At 39.7% G+C, this 20774-nt stretch overlaps 1 protein-coding gene across 2 annotated transcripts in view; it reads left to right on the top strand.

Moving 5' to 3' along the window:
- SNAP25 (synaptosome associated protein 25) overlaps positions 1 to 19673 on the top strand; it is an 84368-nt gene extending 64695 nt beyond the window's left edge. Inside the window, exons 5-8 of one of the 2 annotated variants that reach the window (XM_077753745.1) lie at positions 5051 to 5168; positions 8831 to 8956; positions 11472 to 11616; positions 18361 to 19673. In XM_077753745.1, coding sequence (XP_077609871.1) covers positions 5051 to 5168; positions 8831 to 8956; positions 11472 to 11616; positions 18361 to 18429 — 458 coding nt within the window. In that variant the 3' untranslated portion in view covers positions 18430 to 19673. Of the gene's footprint in view, positions 1 to 4762; positions 4881 to 5050; positions 5169 to 8830; positions 8957 to 11471; positions 11617 to 18360 lie in introns of both variants that reach the window. The other variant, XM_077753744.1, reaches the window with a different exon arrangement.
- Positions 19674 to 20774: the final 1101 nt, after the last annotated feature.

The raw sequence follows: 20774 nt of genomic DNA, 5'->3' as shown, positions 1-20774 counted from the left end.
CACCGTGGGGGGGGGGGGGGGGGGGGGGCACATCCTCATGACTATCATATAAAGACTTTTGTTTCTATATTATTTATTTGTCTCAAACTTTGTTAATGAATAGATACCAACCAATAAAAGAAAATCAAGAGAACAAATTTTTTAAAGGAATTTAACATCAATCCCAACACTTCCTTGCAATTTTTGAAACACAGATTGTCAAAAGGCATATACAAATAAGGGAGTCTAGTGAAATAGTTGTGTTTTGAAGGAACTACAATAGCTGTGGCAATCTTCAGAGCTCCCCGAATGAAATTGCTATAATTGTGAGACTTGCTGGCTTGGTCTGCATAACAATTCCCAGATTTTGAAACTCAAGACACAGCAAATCATTTTTTTTTTTCTAATTAAACAGTAGGTGCCTGTGTAGAAGAGCAGTACCTCATTTCCAGAGCTAAATTGATACATATATAACCCAAATAATTAGGAGTTCCATCTCATTAACTGTTTTTGTCAGTAATTTGCATGTGAAGGGGATGGAAAAGAGAGCATGATCGGCTCAGGATGATGCTTTTTTCCCAGTACTATAAAGCATGGACATGAAGACTTGGAAAATAATACATACAAATGTGGAATCAAAAAGAGAAAGTGGGGCACCTGGATGACTTAGTTGGTAGAGCATTAGACTCTTGATCTCGGGGCTGTGAGTTCAAGACTCACATTAGGCATAGAGCATACTTAAAATAAAAATAAATAAAATAAATTTAAAAAGAGAGAAAGTTAATAACATGCTTATTGGGGTTGCAAATTTCATTGCATTTTGATGAAGAAAATCCAGAAATAAAATTTGCCAAAGTCTCCATACAAAAATATATTATTCATAAACACAGATGATTCCCGTGAACATCTATATATTATTCTCTGAGAAGAAAAGCAGAATAGCAGATTTCTCCCCAAGACAGTTAATGTTCTCAAGTCCAACATTTAATTTGTGGCCACATCACAGTAAATGCTGAATTCTTCGGTTAAACATATTTTCTAGAATAGCCGTGGTTTTACCAGATGCATGGTGATTACCTTGATACTGAGAAGAAAGCATGCAACTGTAAAAGCTCCAAAAGCAAGTGGCTTCTGCCTGGTCTTAAGTGTACACATGTTCCATTTATACTATAAGGTGATTAGGACCTTTTAAAATGACAGATGAGCATATCTTCACAGCTCTCTTCACTGCCATGGTAAATGCATTTTAATTCTGTGTATTCTGTGTTTAGTTGTTTGGATCAGTAACTGCTTTAAAATGTCTCTCCAGTTATGCTCTACTAATTTTGTCTATGCCTCAGCACCAAAAATGTTGATTGCTTCTACCCTGCACAGGAATTTCAAGAAACAGACATCCTTCTAAAGAACCATTCCAGGTTGTCCGGCTAAATGCTCGCACTCGGCAATTCTTTATGGGATTCTTGTTTTATACCCAGGTATCAGGAGACACCAAGAAGCACTGAGCATGACAGATGGCCCTGGAAATGCACTGAGTCCTGAGACTTTTATTTCTTTAGAAAACTTGTCTCCAAGTGAAATCCCCATGAAACCACCTCATCGCTAATGTGGGCTGATTTAACCTTTCACCTCCATATCTCTTGTTCCTTTTGTTGGTCTTTGCCGGGTTATGTGTTTCTTTCAATGCCGAAGACGTGGCCCTTGAGAAAATCCCATGGGATCAATTCCAAACTAAACAGTGAAATCTTTGACCTCCCTTCCTGGCAGAGTAAAAGCAAAATAAGGCCTCTTCCAGAGTGACTGCCGACTTTCTTAAAAGGTTCATGGCAGTACACAGTAGCATTTGAGGAAAGATTCCTCTTGCTAAAGTCTACACACCATTCTCTCTTACAAATGACTAAAGCTGCACTGTCCAAGATGGTAGTCACTAGCCACATGTGACTATTTAAACGTATTTAATTAATTTCCATAGGTTCATCAATGCTAAGGAAAATGAAAATCATGTAGGCAGCACCTGGTAACTGAATATACTCCGGAAGCCTTGCGCACTGGTCAATAGCATTGACATCTTGCTAATCTTCTATGGTTGGTTTGTTTTTAAACCAGGTCAAGGATTCTAAGGGCCTCATGTTGCCTTACTTAAATAAGATTAGTTGAAAAGATCTCTAAACTTAGATCCCTGAGCATCTTGCCATTGGTGGATCAATAACTAGTCATCCAAACATGGCAAAAGAAAGTACTATCTCTTGCCCCAACATATAGTATCATCTACTGGAATACTTCTACTAACCCAAAATGTTACTGTCTTCCCAGTCTCCAAGAAGAGACAGAAAACAGCCAGAAAGCAAGCTTAGGGAAGTAAGGAGCAATCAACTATGGACAGTACATTGCATCAGCCAGTCGGATGCTGCTGTCCACCCTGGAAGGGAATGAGGATATTGGTTATTTTCAAGGATTTGCTGAGAGATTCCTCACAGAAATCCACAGAAAGTCTATGAAGTCCCAATATACCAAACATCCACAAACATAATACTCTAAAATGAAAAGTTAGAATACCTATGACAAAATAGTTCCACATGTTTTTAATTAGGGGTTTGGCTCATGATTCGGTAAAACGATCAATTCAACCAATATTGGTAGCTATAACATAGTTGTCGGAATCAACTTTTCCGTAAGAGCTTCGGCATCCCTCTCTTCTTAGCTATGACCTTTACCTAGGAGTCTGGCAACCCATGATAGAACCCAGCTCTTAGGAATACTGATTGGGACCAGCCTGTTTTTTTTTTATATTTTAATTTGAATTCCTGATTCAGAAATACAACACTTGTGGACCAATTCACATTTTTATTTTATTACCTTTTATTTTTATTGCCACCTAATCCCTGGGGCCAGTGGGTGGGGCTCCTGAAATGTTGTATTTTTAGCCAAAATATTAACTCAAGAGAAACTCCTTGGGAAGGACGAATGCCTGAATATTATGCCATAATCTGTGTGTATTTCAGCTGGCATTAGTGGAATGCAGAGCGCTTTCCCTCTGAGTCCAGATGCTCCCATCCCAACCCAGCACTCCAGGAAGCTTTTAGCAATTATTCCATTGGGATTTCTGTCTTTACTTAACCTGGTTCTTCTCTTGACAATGTTGAGCTGCCCCTCTCTCTCCCAATCCCCTCATTCAATAGTTGTTTTTTTTTTTTTTTTTTTTAATGTGCAGACTAGTTTATTACATTCAGTAAAGGGAACTAGAATGAAGTCTTTAGAAAGGTACAAAATCTGGAATGTAAAGAGTTGCCATTCATTTTTTTTCTGTCTTTTTAAAGATTTTCTTAAAGACATTACTATACCTTTACTTACTCAGCAAAAGTTCACCGGTACAGCATTGTGATTTCTTCCAGCAATCCAGTGTTGGAGAAACACCTAAATTTTGGTGTCCTCCATCATTTGAGGAGCATAGCACAGGTAGCAGATTGCAAATAAGCTGGATTCTATCCTTTACCCTACAAAAGAGAACACAATGCGCTTTTGTTTTCCAAATGGATAGTCTCCCCAGTTTGGGTCAGTAAGGAACTTAATCTTTGTTTTTTAGGAATGATAATCTTCACTCTACGATTTAATGTGAAATTGTTTTCAAGTGATTATTTATATTCTTAGACTGGAAATGTATTTATCAGTTTTATTCTAATCAAGCCTTTACTCCCAGAAGCATGTGTACATGGAAATGTAGATGAAAAGAGGGACCGAAGTGTAATTAGGCTTTGTAACTAGACAGCCATTGCTTTGCTGCTTTCTTTTAACAGTCTTAAAAGCTGTTTTAAAAAACCCTTTACCGAACATGTAATTTACTCAATTTGGTGACATAACTGTTGAAAAATTAATCAGGTTAGTGAATGTAACCCTGGCAACCTAGAAGCACAAGCCGGTTTTATGGCTATCGATCTATGTCTCAGATACACTCAGGTTGGCTTTGCTGGGAGTGATGACTCTATGTTCCAGCCTGCCACCCTCCTCCAGAGACCCATGCATTTGTTTTCCCTGCTGTCTGCTTGGGTTTGGGATCTAACATGCCCCTCATTGTAGAGACTGGGAAATCAAGTGAAATGCCTTCCAGAATTTTCATAGCAAGTAAGTCATAGGATGAGAGAGGAATTTAAATGTTCTGGTACTTGGCACATTACTCCTCTGATGTTGCTTTTTTTTTTTTTTTAACAGTGTCTATGGATTAAGTATTCAAAACTAAAAACTGCCCATGGGTTTACCTTTGGCTAGACAGCCACTACAAGGGGGAAAAAGATCAGATACCCATTGCTAATTATCGCTGTAATTATTGTTTTCCCCAAAGAAGATTAATTCTATTTTCTACCCTTACTTGATCAAGGGTGCTTAAAGCTAAAAGATAGAGATAGTTAAAGTTGAAGCAGATACCTTCTCTAGTAACATGAAATCTGAATGCCTAAAACATTAACACCCTGTTTTTCTTTCTCTCGGGTTTCACTGGTGTCTGAGTAAGTGAATATGCTGTGCTCTTTTCCTGGACACTCAGAATCAAACAGGCCCACCTACCCCATCCCATCATGTCTGAATTACAAACTAGTTCGAGCATCGTTTCTGTTCGTTTCCTTCCACCTGTGCCTGTGTAGGGCAGCAGCACCAGTCGACAGCAATGCATCCTCTGGACCATGCATTGTAATATCTTTCTCTTTCAAATTCCGTTCCACATAGTCATTTCTCATGTTCTGTTGGAAACCCCCAAAAAATTCATTCCACACTGTCATCCCTTTGTCCTAACCAGAACAACTCGATCGTGTCGAAGAAGGCATGAACCATATCAACCAAGACATGAAGGAGGCCGAGAAAAATTTAAAAGATTTAGGGAAATGCTGTGGCCTTTTCATATGTCCTTGTAACAAGTAGGTACTGGGTACCAGCTCTAATCTGTGGCGTCCAGTTTTCTTTCTTTCTTTCTTTTTATTTTTTACTTTTTTAATGTCAAAGTGAATGTCTGAAGTTTTGTCTTTTTTTTCTTTGTCCTTTTCCATCTGCTTCATTCTGTGGGGATAAAATACTTGTGTTTAATCAGAACAACTGGAACGCATTGAGGAAGGGATGGACCAAATCAATAAGGACATGAAAGAAGCAGAAAAGAATTTGACGGACCTAGGAAAATTCTGCGGGCTTTGTGTGTGTCCCTGTAACAAGTAGGTGCTGCCTGCCTGCCTGAAGCTTTGGTTTCCCAAGGCCCATCTCCAAGCCTTGACACGCTCATTCCTGCCAAGCACAGAGGCAGGATGAGCATGTGGCATGCAGAACAGATCAATACCGTCTCCAATGTATTCATCTCATAGCATAGATGATATTAGTGGGAGTTACTGTTGATGCATTAAAAATCAGGCATACTACAGTGAAAGCTTCACTGTCAGCAACTTTTATTGATAAACGTTTCAACATTTTCCAGAAAGTGTACCTTGAGCCAGAGACCAGCCTCTAGAAAGAGGCACCCAGGGAATTTTCTTTTCCCCCAACCCCAAAAGCCAAAATTGCAGAGTTAGAAAAGACTGGGGGTGAGTTTGGAAGTCGAGAAACACATATGTCTTGGTTTGATTTTTTTTTTTTTTTCAGAAGAAAAAGAAACCAGTAATTTGGCCTAAGCAAGCATCCGTAAGATAGTATGAGGGAGATTTCCCCTGCCAGTTACCAAATCTGCCCAGCGATTAGGCTATAGATGCCACAGCTGAACCCACCATAGAGGCCATGAGCCCTTTGGCAAGAAGTGCTCAAGCCTTACTCAAATTGGACCCATTCCTCTGAAATTCTTCCTCTTGGAAGATCTACCCGTACACTGACTAAAATGTTGAAATGTGTAGATTTTGCATGCACGACATCACAAAACATTCAACTGTCCTCCAGGTTCTGCAACGCTTTTTTGGAATGTAGCAGAAATGTGACATGTGGTTATAAAGGTTTGCAACAGAAGGAACCTGAAAATAAGGGTTCTGGAAGATAGTCTCATTTGACTAGCAGTGAAAAAAAAATGCATGAGTGGATTGTCCAACATGCATTTGGAAAATTAAACCCATTACCCGATCTCCCTCACCCCTCCCACCTCCCTTTGAACAGAAGCCTTTTTCCTAAAAGCTCTCCTGATCCTAGCTTTTAGAACAGCAATTGATGTCATTTCTAGCTGATTATACGACCATTCACATCCTTTAAACTTTGAGGCTGATTTAAAATATCCCACTTCCTGTTTAGGAGGGGGAGGGGCTCAATTTACAAACAAATTTAAAACTGTTTTAAACGAATAATCTACAGTAAAGCCTGATTAACTGGAATCTAGCTAACTGGAACCTTCAAATGTATTGATACATTTGCTTCCTTCCACTTTTAGTAAAAAGAGACAATTGAACAAAGTGGGGGCAGAAATCACATCAGAGACTTAAAATGGTTTTCCTTGAAGGGCAATCTGGGAAGTTTGCATTCTGCCACTCAGTCTACATCTTAAAACTTCCATACCTAAGGGAACTAAACACCAAGAGTTGATCTTCAGAGGGAAGATCATCAGGCATATCAGGAGAAACTAAAATCAAGGGAAAAAATCAGTCCTGTTCACTACCCTAAAACTCTAAGGCAGGAAAGTGACTTGAGAATCTAACAGATATTCACCGATCACTCCGAAACAAAATTTTCCTCCATGGCCTGCTGTCAATTAAAAAAGGCATTTAATTCACCAAGATGACTCTGCTATGCATTCCAGTTAGTCAAGATTTACCTGTATATCTTTTCAGTGGCCACTTGTCCCCCCAGGTGAGATTTACACCTGTTTAGTGATGAATTCCAACAGATACAATTTCCTTATTCATTAACTGTGTGGAGAGAGTGTGGAGGCAGGCCCCACTCTGGTATGGATTCTAATGTTCAGATGAAGTGATGGCCCCTACGAATTCCACATAGTAGTTGGCACTAATTCCTTATTGGACAAGAGACCCTAACTGAGCTTCAAAGCTTGACTGAAGTGTTCCCTATTGTGTGTAAATAATTCTTTAAAAACCATGTGTCACAATGCAGTGGCTGGTGGCGCCCTGGACTCTCTGAGGGCTTCGCCCTGTCTCAGCATGTTTCAAAGGACTATGATAGATGTACGGCAGTTATGTGAGTCTATGTGCAGCATTGTGGGTGCAGTGATTCGCCTTCTTTCAGAAACGCAAACTTTCCCACCCCCTTGACTTGGCCAAAGATGGTATATCAGATATTTTACATAGCAGAAAACATCACAAGTCCATATAACTTCCTTTAATGTGAGGAGGGAAGGGATGGGGGGTTGGAAAAAAACAAAGCCAGACTCTGAGCTCTATTAAATTTGTTTTTGGATGCTGTCCCACTGAGTGGGCCCATGGCTCTTTAGCACAGAAAATTCTGACAGCTCTGAGGGCTGTGGCATTATACACTAGATTGTGGGAGTTGCTGAAATTCCATTTGTACAATTTTCCAATTTATCTCCAGGGTTGCTTGGTCCTTAGCCTGCAAATATTAGTATTAGAGCCAGTTTTAATAGATGGCTGCAATCCTCTAGTGCAACAAAAAAAAGGAGTGGGGGGTGTTAAATTCTGGTGTCTTACAATGGAAAATGTGAACATGGGATCAAAGGAAGTTCTCTTGTTTTTGGATGAAAAAGCATATGGTTTCTACTATGCAAAGAACCTAAAAACATCTTTGATTGCCTTAAATTCCAACACACCCACCAAAATATGCTGCACATGTTTCTATTGGGCACAACAGGTATGCCTGGATTTTAAGTTTATCTCCAAGGCAGCTCAGTGAAATATGGCCCATGGAGACCACACCAGTTCCAGACCACTCTCCCCTGTCACATCCCAGAATAGCCTGAAGTAGGAGTTTTTAATCACTCCCACCCTCTCCCCCCGCCCGCCCTCCAGCCTGACAAAGAAGCTATTGAACCTGCGTTTCAAATCCTCATGAAGGCTATTACTGTCCTGCTAGTGCCTTTTTCGAGAATGGTCAACTCCTGGAGTAGTTTGGCTTAAATGAGAATGCTTCACTTTCTACTCATGCCTGTAGCTGGTGCATGAAGAAGACGTAGAGGGATTTCCTTTTCTGGTGCTAGATGGCTTGTTCTCTCTTCTATTTTCCTGCATTCATTTCACTATGCCTCTTTTACTTTTTGTCTCTGTGGACAAAGGTTTGTACATCAACTAGATGTATAGTGACTGTTTGGAAGTACCGATATATTATCTAATTCAAATCGCTCTAGAGGCAACTCAAAGACCTCCACCCTTGGCCAACCACCAATCCTTTATGTCCTTCATGCAGAGTTGGAATAGCTAGCTCCACACATGCGTTGGGGGAAAAATTAAAGCAGGGAATCTGCATGATAGTGTGTAAAAACTCGGTCGAGTGTGTTTTTCTTGATGACAGTGTGTTGCTGTGGTGTGATGTACACACTCTACTTGGCAGTCTTGTTCTGTGTCTGTCTGCCAGTATGTTTTTCTGTGTGTTTTGTGTCTCAAAATATAACCATGCCACTGAAATAGAACTGAATGTCCTCCAGCTACCTTAATCTTTGTCTTAAGTCCAATGAAACTGCAAAACCAAACCAAAGCAAGAACAACCTTTGGGCAAAGGTTTCAGTCTCGACAATTGCAATTGGCTTAATTGGAAAAGAAATGAGTAGCTGAGGCATGGTGGTGGCCAACTGTTTGGGTCCAGATTATGATATATCGGTATTCTCTAATGCCTCAGATTAAAACCCATTTGCTTGGTTCGGTTCTTCGCTTGAAGAGGTAACCATTGTTGTGAGCTTGATGCTCCACCCCTTGCCTTGTCACTCACCCTCTCTTTTGCATAGGCTTAAATCAAGTGATGCTTACAAAAAAGCCTGGGGTAATAATCAGGATGGAGTGGTGGCCAGCCAGCCTGCTCGTGTGGTGGATGAACGGGAGCAGATGGCCATCAGTGGTGGCTTCATTCGGAGGTGAGCCACATGCAGCCAGTCCTGTAGCAGTTATCTATCATTGAGTAACACATCACCCTAAGCTGAGTGGTTCTTGAAGCAACAGCCATTTTACTGGTTACTTATAAATGTATGTTAGCTGGACAGTTCTTCCAGGAGTCCCTCTTGGGCTCCCTCATTATGTGCACGTGGGTGCAGGATCACCCAAGATGGTCTCACTTGTCGGGTAGTTGGCTGGGGCAGGACACCTCCATTCTCTTCTGTGTTGCCCCTCCATCAGAGCAGCCCTGGTTTCTGATGTGGTGGCGGCAGCATTCCAAGGGGCAGGCTCCAAAACCCAAGCACTTACCAAGCCCTGTCAGGTTTCTCAGTTTCATCGGACACAGCGAGTCACATGACCACCTCCAGTATCAATGCAGCAGTAAACGGGCATCTAATTCCACCAATTTAATTGAGCAGAACTTACTAAAGATTGTTTATAGAGGCATGGGCAGGATTAATAACAAGCAATAGTAAAGCACTTGTCAACAAGCAGCAGCAGGAAGAGTCCTAAAGGGACAGGAGCTGTTGTTAGAACCTGACTATAGTTACCACTGTGGGTGAGAGATTGTAGAGAAATGCAGCCGTTGCAAAACCAGCAGGAAATGAGAAAGGGAAATAAATGACCCCACTCTTCTCTCCTCTTGCTCTCCAGTATCTCACTCATCACTGCCAAAGTCTACTGAAGCTGGAGGGTAAGAGAAGCTGGGGGATGCAGTTGTAGAGAAGCCAGCATCTCTGGGGAGAGAGCAAAAATGGTCAAACAATGGATCTGGGGGTACAAATAGAGAATAACAAGCATACCTGACTTATTTCCTTTGAGACCTGGAAGCAAAAGCCAACTTAAATACCTATTTAAAAATCTTAAATCACACAGCTCTGCCGATCCAGAACTCAGCTCTTGGGAGACCAGAAAACAAAATAATAATGGCAAATATTCTTATTGTTAAAAAAAGGGGGGGGAAACTATCCCTTTTTATAGGCTACTATGGAACTCAGCAATGACTAGGGTACCATTCGTTAGAGTAGTGTACAGATAGTTATACATCTCTCTATTCCCAGACCATTGTAGCTGATATTACCAAGCAATAATCCAGATTCAAGTGACAGTTTACTATCACTTAGGTATAAGGTCTAGATATCTATATAAAGCCTCATAGTCGACAATTCTATTCTTGGTTCTATCTGCTTCCAGGGAAACTAGACCAAGAGTTCTCAATCCTGGCTACAAATTAGAATACCTGAGGCTATTTTTTAAAAACATCACTACTTGAGCCTAACCTATACCACCTGAATCAGAATCTCTAGTAGTGAGACCCAGGCATTTGTGGTTTTTAAAGCTCTGGTGGTTTGTTGAGAATCACAGAACCAGAAGTATGCCTTAGCTGTTGATGATCATTAAAATGAACTTCTATGTAAAAAAGCTAGGAAGTTCTCCTTTAATTTCTTCTGGCCTAGTCTGCTTTAAAAACCGTAACGAGCCAGTCAACACTGGAAGTTACCATGGGGAATGAGTTTTACCCCTCTGGACATTTTTAGCTTATCACCGTCTGTAGTGGTAAAATATTAATTAGCCAGAACACTCTAGAATGAATACTGCATTTACAATAAAGAGCTACCACCTTAGGAACTTTCAAGCTGAGCTATGTAAAAAATGGCAAGATGGTAAGGCACTTTGAGAGCCAACTCTTTCCTCCCCAAAATGGGACAATAATCTTTTATTGCAATTTTCCCCTTGAAATCGCCCATTCACAATGCCACCAAAACCCCATTGCATTGAAATCTGAGTCAATAGAAATCATCTTGAGTAAGCAGCTCCCTTTGGAGTTCTTGGGAGCAAGCCGGATTAAGGGGCAGACTATAATTATCATTCCCCTTCCCATGGATGTTGGGCCCAAATGGGGAAGAACATGAGCAGAGAAATTCCCTGAGTTAACACAATCAGCCTTTTCTTTCATTCTAAATTTAACTTTTGGAAACGTTGGTTGACATTTCAGAAGGAAAATACAGTTTCTAACTAGTTCCATCCTCATTCTCCAACTTGCAATGCTCCCAACTAAAATGACTTTATTTTTAAAAAATTAAAATTGAGATAAACATATGAAGAGAGGAAACGATGAGCTGGTGGAAATGAGAGAAGTAGATACATTAATCTGTTTAATATGCCTTCTTTAAAAATAGAAACTCAAGAGTTCAAAAGTGAAATTTAAAGATTATTTTCTAAAGTAGGGGTGCCTGGCTGGCTCAGTTGGTGGAACATGTGACTCTTGGTCTTGAGGTTGTGGGTTCGAGCGCCACATTGGGTGTAGGGATTACTTAAAATCTTTTTAAAAATTATTTTCTAATGTATTAAAGCTAAAATATTCTCGTATTGAACAGAGTAAATGTGGAAAGGGTTGATACTTAGGCATCTACAGATTTTCCCTAAGCTTTGAGTCCTTTGTATTTGAGATTTTTCTCACTTTCTGTCTTCTAAAAATCGCATTTTGACTCCCAGGGTAACAAATGATGCCCGAGAAAATGAAATGGATGAAAACCTGGAGCAGGTGAGCGGTATCATTGGAAACCTCCGTCACATGGCCCTGGATATGGGCAATGAGATCGATACACAGAATCGCCAGATCGACAGGATCATGGAGAAGGTAAGCTTGTGGCAGTTAACAAGTTTCCACTGTTCATTACTTCTTCTGAAGTAATCACTGAGAAAGAATGAAGGACATAATCAGACCCTCAAGCTGTAACATTGGGTTCAGGCACACCATAGATGGAAATTTACCCCTTATTTTCTAAGACAAAAATTCACCAACATACAAGTAAACAACAGGGTAGAATCTAGCAGATATTCCTATTTCAAGCATTGTATTAGGTAGCAAAGACCATAAATATGAGAAGGACATCATCTCCACTACTGAGAAACTCACAGCCTATGGGAAGCAGTGAGCCTCCAGACGAATTTTAATTAATTTGCTAAGAGAGCCATATGTAAAATTCTAAGTAGAGTTAGATGAGGAGAGATTTCAAGAGTTAAGTTTTGGAACAATCTCCCCAGAAAAAGTCAAATTGAGTCTCGAAGGTTGGTTAGGAGCTTGTCAAGAGATGATGTAGGAATAGAATCAGGAAATAAGGGAAAGAATACTTACTTTAGTCTAACCAGAAAATGAATATGAGCTTTGATTTTATAAATGCCAAAGCTTTCATGATAGTTCAAAAAGGCCCAGATTCCTTTTCTAGTTCAGCAGTTCACATGTCCAGATCTCAAAATAGAGAGCATAATCTGATGAAGTTGAGTTCACACAAGGACACCAGATGTGGCTCTAGGACTGAACCCCCTGGTGTCAACAAGAGGCATAAAGAAAAGTGGAGAGAATAGAATGGGAAGGGATGGGTTTGGCGGCTTGAGATTGGAAAAGAACAGAAAGAAACACTGGGTAGCTTTCATAAAAAAATTTAAGGCACCAAAACCTGATATCCCACACTATACAAATCGGACATACTTTCTACAATCTTTTATTCTGGCCCTCCCCAATCAGTAGAGTCTTGAATATTGCTTATAATCTCTTATGATGTCAAAATGACAACAGGAAGAAGTAGATACATTATAGTTTTAAAGGTCTTCGTGCATCTATAATCAATTCTAGTTGGCTAATCTTATATTGTATGAATTTATTCCCTGGGAGATGTTGAAGTTTTGAGCTTGAAACCCTGAGCTTTGTTTAAACAATTCATTCCACTTTGGTGAGCAGAGAGAGATGCTTTGAATTAGAAGGCTAAATACTAAGTTTAGTTGGAACCCAATGCTTGAACAAGGAAGGAGTAGACATAAAGGGAATACTTGGCCTTTTTGTGCTCTATGTGCCCTAAATTAAAAATATCTGATTGCATAATATTTTGCCTGATCAATATTGAGCTACACAGATGTCAGCGTTGGTTAGCAAAAAGCTTGTGCTTTGCTGACTTTTACAAGTCATGACATACTTATCCTTGTTAAGAGCCTTTGATATGCTAAAGCTTTTAAAGCTGTGCAAATCAATAGATTTTAGAACAATATTGAGAGTTTCAAAAAGCACTGGAGCCAACACAGACTGACCTACCCATTATGGCCTAGAAAAATGAACTAAGAAATAATTGACGAACCACCTTCCATCAGGAAATGATTTGAAAAAACAAGTAGTCCTTTTCTGTCAATGGATCCAATTTACTCACGGATGTAGGGAGATAATGTACCTCTAACTCAATTAGAGTTCCAGAAGGAGAACTTTTACTAAGAGAGAGGGGTCAGACCTTTATTGATGGAGTTGGACTTGAAGCACAAAAAAGTGTTCCTGGAAAGGCAAGTGGCGTCTTAATTTTGCCACTTTGCAATCCTAGTTCTCTTCTCTAGGGAAAAACCTTTCATTTGGGGCCCAATTTACTACAAGAGCAAAGACATGCAGCTATGAGGTATAACTGGAAGGCAGACAAGTGGTTAGGAAATAGCCGTTATGATTTGTATCATCCTTTTAAGTGTGGAATTGCTTAAGAGGGAAGAGAGGGGTCTAGTTGCCTTCGAATAGCCGGCCTTGGTCTTACTCCCCAAATCACAACCTAAACATGATTAGAGTCCATTTCAACCCAGCGTTGCCCCAGGTGATACATGTTATATGAGCTGCAAAATGATTAATAGACTTCTACCTCTTCATGTAAGTTCTCACTTCTGGAAACAGTTTAGAAGGTCTCCTGCATATTTAAGAGTAAATTAAAATCACACAATAAGAGTAAAGAGAATCCTTTTATGTTTCTCCCATATTCTCTCATGACCCCAACAACAACCTTCATCCTATCCCATCAGTCTTGATCCTTTCTCATCACTTGGATTGATAGTGAAGTTTGGGAAGTCCAAAACAATGTTAAGTTTTTTTATATTTATTTTTGAGGGAGAGCAAGCAAGCATGAGCAGAGGAGGGGCAGAGAGAGAGGGAGACAGATGATATGAAGTGGACTCTGCACTGACAGCAGAGAGCCCAAAGTGGGGGCAAACTCACAAACTATGAGACCATGACCTGAGCTGAAGCAGAACACTTAACCGACTAAGCCACCCAGGTGCTCCCAAAACAATGTAATTTTTAATACATCCCCATAGACTGTCAAGAAATTACTTTGTCTGTTTAAAAATCTTGCTTTCTGCTTTGAGGTATTTATATATATATAATATATATAATTTATATAATATAATTTATATATATATATATACAGTCTTCTAAGGTTAAAATGGTTCAATTCTTTTAGAAAACTACTAAAATGGGGAAAAATTGTATTAACTTCTTTATGTTGCTCAGGAAATGGTGGTATTCAAACTTTGAATTTTTTTAATGTTTATTTATTTTTGAGAGAGAGAGAGAGAGAGACAGAGATACCAAGCATGAGTGGGGGAGGGACAGAGAGATAGAGGGATACACAGAATCTGAAGCAGGCTCTAGGCTCTGAGTTGTCAGCACAGAACCTGAGGGGACTTGAACCCACAAACTGTGAGATCATGACCTGAGCCGAAGTCAGACACTTAACCAAGCCACTTGACTGAGCCACCCAGGCGCCCCAGTATTCAAACTTGGATTTAAAGTTGTCAGTATCAGTGGTAGGGGCATCTGGGTGGCTGGGTCGGTTGTGTGTCCAACTCTTGATTTCAGCTCAGGTCATGATCCTGGGGTCATGGGATCGGGCCCCACATGGGGCTCTATGCTGGGTGTGGAGCCTGCTTGAGATTCCCTCTGTGTCTGTCTCCCCTTCTGCCACTCTCTTCTGTTTGTGCATTCTCTTTCTCTTTCTCTCTAAAAAAAGGAAAAGAAAAGAAAAGAAAAGAGAAAAAGAAAAAAGTATCTAAAGTTGTCAGTGGTAGATGCCACACACACTGAAATACAGTGAGGCTGAAGCTTTAGTATTCCTTGAATTCTCCTATCAATGAGGAAACACAGCATTTGAAAACTAAGACCTTAGGTTCGAACAGCATTTCTCACTCACCAGCTTCATGACCTAATTTCCTCACCTGAAAGATAATAAGGAAACAGTTCAAACCTCAGATGACAATGGGCTGCCATGTAGGGTAATAAGCATCCACTTCTGGCATTCTGAGCAGGGGCCTAAAAGCTACCTGCCATGATCTGAAGTTGAGATTTCTAGAGTGTTCAGAAGGGTGAGCTAATGAGCTCCTTCTAACTCTCTTACTGGCTCTGTGGGGATCATCCTTGCTTCTCACAGGGGCAAATCATGTAGCATAGTGGGTATGCCAGCGAGCTTAAAGTTCTCTAAATAGAAATGTGAAAACTGGGGTGGACTTTAGTCCACAAATACAGTCCTAAAGCATATAAACAGAATGAACACAGAGGCATTCTCCAAATACCAGGAAGACATCTAAAAGATTACATCAGGATTTTTTCCCTAAAAGATCCTATTTCTGTTATAATTAAAGAGGTAGAACCCTTTGTGTCAGATATACGGGCTTGAATTTTGATTGCTTCATAGAAAATTTAGGTGGAAATCATAGATGTTTATTGAACATAGGTCTGTTTCAGAACCTTTGACAATATCCAAAGAATAACCTCATGCTCTGCTTCAAGATATCCCCTTTTACCACCAGGTGAAGGCTCATCAGTGCATTCTTTTTTTTTTTTTAAATTTTTTTTAACATTTATTCATTTTCAAGAGACAGAGAGAACAGAGTGTTAGCAGGGGAGGGGCAGAGAGAGAGGGAGACAGAATCCAAAGCAGGCTCCAGGCTCTGAACTGTCAGCACAGAGCCTGATGCAGGGCTCGAACTCACTGACTGTAAGATCATGACCTGAGCCAAAGTTGGACACTTAACCCACTGAGCCACCCAGGCGCCCCTCACCAGTACATTCTTAATGCAAGAGTTTCTAGAATGTTTGCCTCCAGAAATGCCATCCATTTTCAAATGAGTGATTTTCTTCATTTGAGCTTTCCTTAGTGTTCAGTATGGAAAAATAGCATAATTGAATCTGCAGGAACATTTCACATTGGTCTGAGCCGATAATTTTCCTTTGCACCAAAGGGTCATTTTTCCTGATAGAATTTATAGCTAAAGAGGGAAGATTTAAGAGCCAAGTAAAATTGGAAAGAATATCTATTTTCCATATCAGAAAACTAAGGTCCAGAATATGAGTCTATAGATCAGAACAATAAAGGAAAATTGATGCTCTTACTTGTTTTGAAAGTCAACTTTTGATTATCCAAACAGATGGTAGGAAACCATCACCAGATAATTCAGAATTAGAATAATCTAGCAATATTTCTATTTTAACTTGGCAAGTTTCTAGTTGAATGTGGATAATTCTAAATGTGCTGGGAATTCACAATTAAACTGAATAAAGAAGATCTAATTCAGTGGAGGCAGGAAAGTACCAAGTACCATAGTACATGCAAAATCAGTAATCATTGAATAAATACTGGTTGACAGAAAAACAGTTGTTTCCCTACACTGCCTCTCAGCTTTCTGCTGCTCTTCCTAGGCTGGAGAGGGGCAGACACCCCTACCAATCACTCTAGGACAAAACAACTGACTAAACAAAATCTTCATCTTTGCCTCTGCTTGCTGACTCATACTCCTCTTAGTGGTGTTAGGAATAGTTCATTTTCTGGGGTTTAAATGTTTATCCTGGTAGCAACTCTGGGTTTCATGCTACATATACAGCAAAAGGTAACCCAGGCAATAAGATCAGTCAAGGCACAAAATTATGATAAATGTCCCCTTGTTAAAACAAGTCAATTATAAGGGGCACCTGGCTGGTTCAGCCAGTAGAGTGTGCAACTCTTGATCTTGGGGTCATGAGTTCAAGCCCCATATGGGGCGTGGAGACTACTTTTGTTTTTAAAAAGCCAATTATCAAACTTCCAGGAGTGAGTCTTCAGAAATGAGGCCTAAAATTATTTTTTTAATGTTATGTTTATTTTTGAGAGGAAGAGAGACAGAGGTGAGTGGGAGAGGGACAGAGAGAGAGGGAGACACAGAATCTGAAGCAGGCTCCAGGCTCTGAACTGTCAGCACAGGGCCCGACATGGGGCTTGAACTCACGAACCATAGGATCATGACCTGAGCTGAAGTCGGACACTTAACTAACTGAGCCACCCCGACAACCTGAGGCCTAAAATTATTAAACATCCCTAAAACAAGTCAAGTTTTCATTCAATAACAGTAATTTCAAGATAAGATATATTAAGCACTTAATCTTTGTAAAAAATCATTCTAATATATTATATATATAAACTCATTTCATTTTCACAGCAGACCTAAGTACTATAATGATTAACATAATGATTACCAGTGTGGACTCTGACTCCAGGCTGCCTGGTTTCCTCATTGGGAAAAAGGGATTAATAATAATACAAAGGAAGTAATAATAATATATACCTCATAGTTGATATTAATCTTGATGTTGTCCAAGTTGAATGAATGGGACATAATACACACTCATGGCTGTTAGCAATATTCTTTTTTTTTTTTAATAGTTTATTGTCAAATTAGTTTCCACATAACACTCAGTGCTCATCCCCACAAGTGTCCTCCTCCATGCCCATCCCCCCCTCCCCCCACATCCATCAGTCCTCAGTTTTTGTCAGCATTCAAGAGTCTCTCATGGTTTGCTTCTCTCCCTTTCCCCCACCATTTCCGCCCTTCTTCTCCCCCTTGTTCCTCCGTCAAGTTCCTCCTAATCCTCCTATACGTGCAAACATATGATATTTGTCCTTCTCTGCCTGACTTATTTCGCTCAGCATAACACCCTCAAGGTCCATCCATGTTGCTACACATGGCCAGATTTCATTGTTTCTCATTGCCATGTAGTATTCCATGGTATAGATAAACCACATCTTCTTGATCCATTCATCTGTTGATGGACACTTAGGCTCTTTCCATGTTTTAGCTATTGTGGAGAGTGCTAGCAATATTCTTTTTTATCCCCAGCTTATGGACAAGAAAGCTGAGGTCCCAAAACATTACATAACTGGCCCAAAATGACACTGCTAATAAGTAGGCTGTGATTTGAATCCAACTGTAAAAGTGGTGGTTACTCAACTCAATCCAACAGATGTGAATGCCTAACATAGAAATCATTGGGTGACATTCCAGGATAGAAAGATAAATGATGTAAGCCTGTCCTCAAAAGGATGCTCTCTGGTAGGGTTAAACAGTCATGAGAACTAAGATCAAGCCTCTCTGGTCATGTCCAAGTGGAGCCACAGGCAATGGTTCTGGAATCACAAAAGAAAAGAGGGTCAATTCCGATGTGGAAAGTTTCAAGATGCCTTCATTCAAGAAGGGAGCATTTCAATAGACCAAGAAGGAAGAATGGAATGTCAAAAGGTAACCTGAACTCTGTTTTCTTTTTCCCTTTTCCTAGGCTGATTCCAACAAAACCAGAATTGATGAGGCCAACCAACGTGCAACAAAGATGCTGGGGAGTGGTTAAATGTGCCCACCTGTGTTCTCTTCCAAATGCTGTTGGGCAAGATAGCACCTTCATGCTTTTCCCATCGTATTACCTAGTAGGTCTGCACACATACACGCATCAGTCCACTCCCATTGTGAATGTTGTCTTGTGTCATTCATCAGCTTCCCAACAATATTATGTGTTTTGTTCTTTCTGGGTCTCTTTCTTTCCAAAGGTTGTATATAGTAGTCATTTGGTGGCTCTAACTCCCTACATAAGATGTCTTGGGTTTCATTTTTCTTTTTCTCTCCTCAGTGGTGTTTGCTGAATGACAACAATTTAGGAATGCTCAATGTGCTGTTGATTCTTTCAATACACAGTATTGTTCTTGTAAAACTGTGACATTCCACAGAGCTACTGCCACTATCCTTTCCTTGGGTGTCAGGCTCTGAAACTCTCGAAATTTGCTGTCCTTGGTTCCTCATGGCTGTCATCTGTCTTTATGATTTCATGATTAGACAATGTGGAATTCCATAACAGGCATTGCACTAAAAGTGATGTGATTTATGCATTTATGCATGAGAACTAAATAGATTTTTAGATTCCTACTTAAACAAAATCTTTCCTCATGGACAATAGCATACTGATGAGAAAACACACACACACACACACACACACACACACACACCAACAGAAACAACAAAACAAAACAACAAAGCATGCTCAGTATTGAGACACTGTCAAGATTAAGTTATACCAGCAAAACTGAAGTAGTGTCACTTTCTTTCTGTCAATATATAGACTTATTAATCATAATCATCCTTTTTTTAAAATGAAAGAATTTTAAAAAAAGATGGATCTGACACCACTTAATCATTTCCAGCAAAATATACGTTTGGCTGAACTATGTCAAATGAATGTAATATAGGATTTGTTTGCTACTTTTGAAGGCTATGTTTTGGAGAAAGCAATCTTGCTGTGAAACAGTATGGAGATGTAAATTTTATAAGGCTGACTCTTATTAATCACCATTTCCCCTTGTGGTTTGTTATCAGTACAATTCTCTGTTGCTTAATCTAGAGCTATGCACACCAAATTGCTGAGATATTTAGTAGCTGATAAAGAAATCTTTAAAAAAAAATAATATAAATGAATGAAATATAAACTGTGAGATAAATATCATTACAGCATGTAATATTAAATTCCTCTTGTCTCCTCTGTCAGTTTGTGAAGTGATTGACATTTTGTAGCTAGTTTAAAATTATTAAAAATTATAGACCTCAGATGTCTGCTTTAATTTCTTCATGGACTCCGTCTGGTTTTGTGGTCACATGAGAAGGGGAAGCCTGACTACTTCATCCCATTGCTCCTAAGAAGCCAGTTCTGCGTGCTGAGAACACTGTATGGGGAAAGAAAAAAAAAAGATGTACCTTTTAGACACAATTCCAATGGCAGGTGCCACTTGGCTTGATTTTTATAATATGTTTCAGAAATACTTGTGTGTGGATTCAGTGTTGGCTATGTGAGAAAATGTAGTTTTCCAGAAGATAGAAAAAATGTCTATGGAAAAAATCTGTGGTACTCAGACTTGACCCAACATAGATTTAGGTATATCGAATATCAATCAACTCTTTCTTCCTCTCCCACACACCAAAAGTGAACCCTCCACAACCACACCACTGGTACCCCCACTTTTTTAAACAGCTTTATTGATGTACCATACAATTCACCCATTTCAAGTATATAATTCAGTGGTTTTTAGTATATTCACAGACTCATGCAGTCTAGTATTAGAATACTTTTATCACCCCAAAAAGAAAGACCATACCTATTTGCTAATAGATCACTCCCATTCCACTTCCACCAGCCATAGGCAACCACTAATTTATGTACTGTCTCTAGATTTGCCCGTTTGAACATTTCGTGTAAATGGAATTATACAGTATGCGGTGGCTTTGTGTCCAGCTTCTTTTATTATCATAATGTTTCCAAAGTTCATCCGTATTGTAGCATGTAACAGAGCCTCATTCCCTTTAAGGCCAAATAATATCCATTGTGTGGATACCACGTTTTGTTTACCCATTCATTGATGGACATTCAGGTCATTTTCACTTTTTGGCTATTATGAGTTATGCTGTTATGTATGAACACTTGTGTGCAAGTTTTTGTGCAGACATGTTTCCAATTCTTTCAAAATCATTTTTACCACCATCATTGTTTCTGTCACCAATAAAGCCAACACTTCCACCACCATCATCTCCACCAGCACCTGTACCACCCCTACCTCCACCATTGCCACTACTGGCTTGGTACACCTTCCCCTTTCCACTTCTGCAACTTAACCATCATCTTACCTAATACCTTCAGCATCTCCACCTTATCAC

This window comes from Crocuta crocuta, unplaced genomic scaffold (genome assembly GCF_008692635.1).
Source record: "Crocuta crocuta isolate KB4526 unplaced genomic scaffold, BGI_CrCroc_1.0 scaffold82, whole genome shotgun sequence".
Lineage (NCBI taxonomy): Eukaryota > Metazoa > Chordata > Mammalia > Carnivora > Hyaenidae > Crocuta > Crocuta crocuta.
This window is presented reverse-complemented; position numbering and strand designations above follow the sequence as displayed.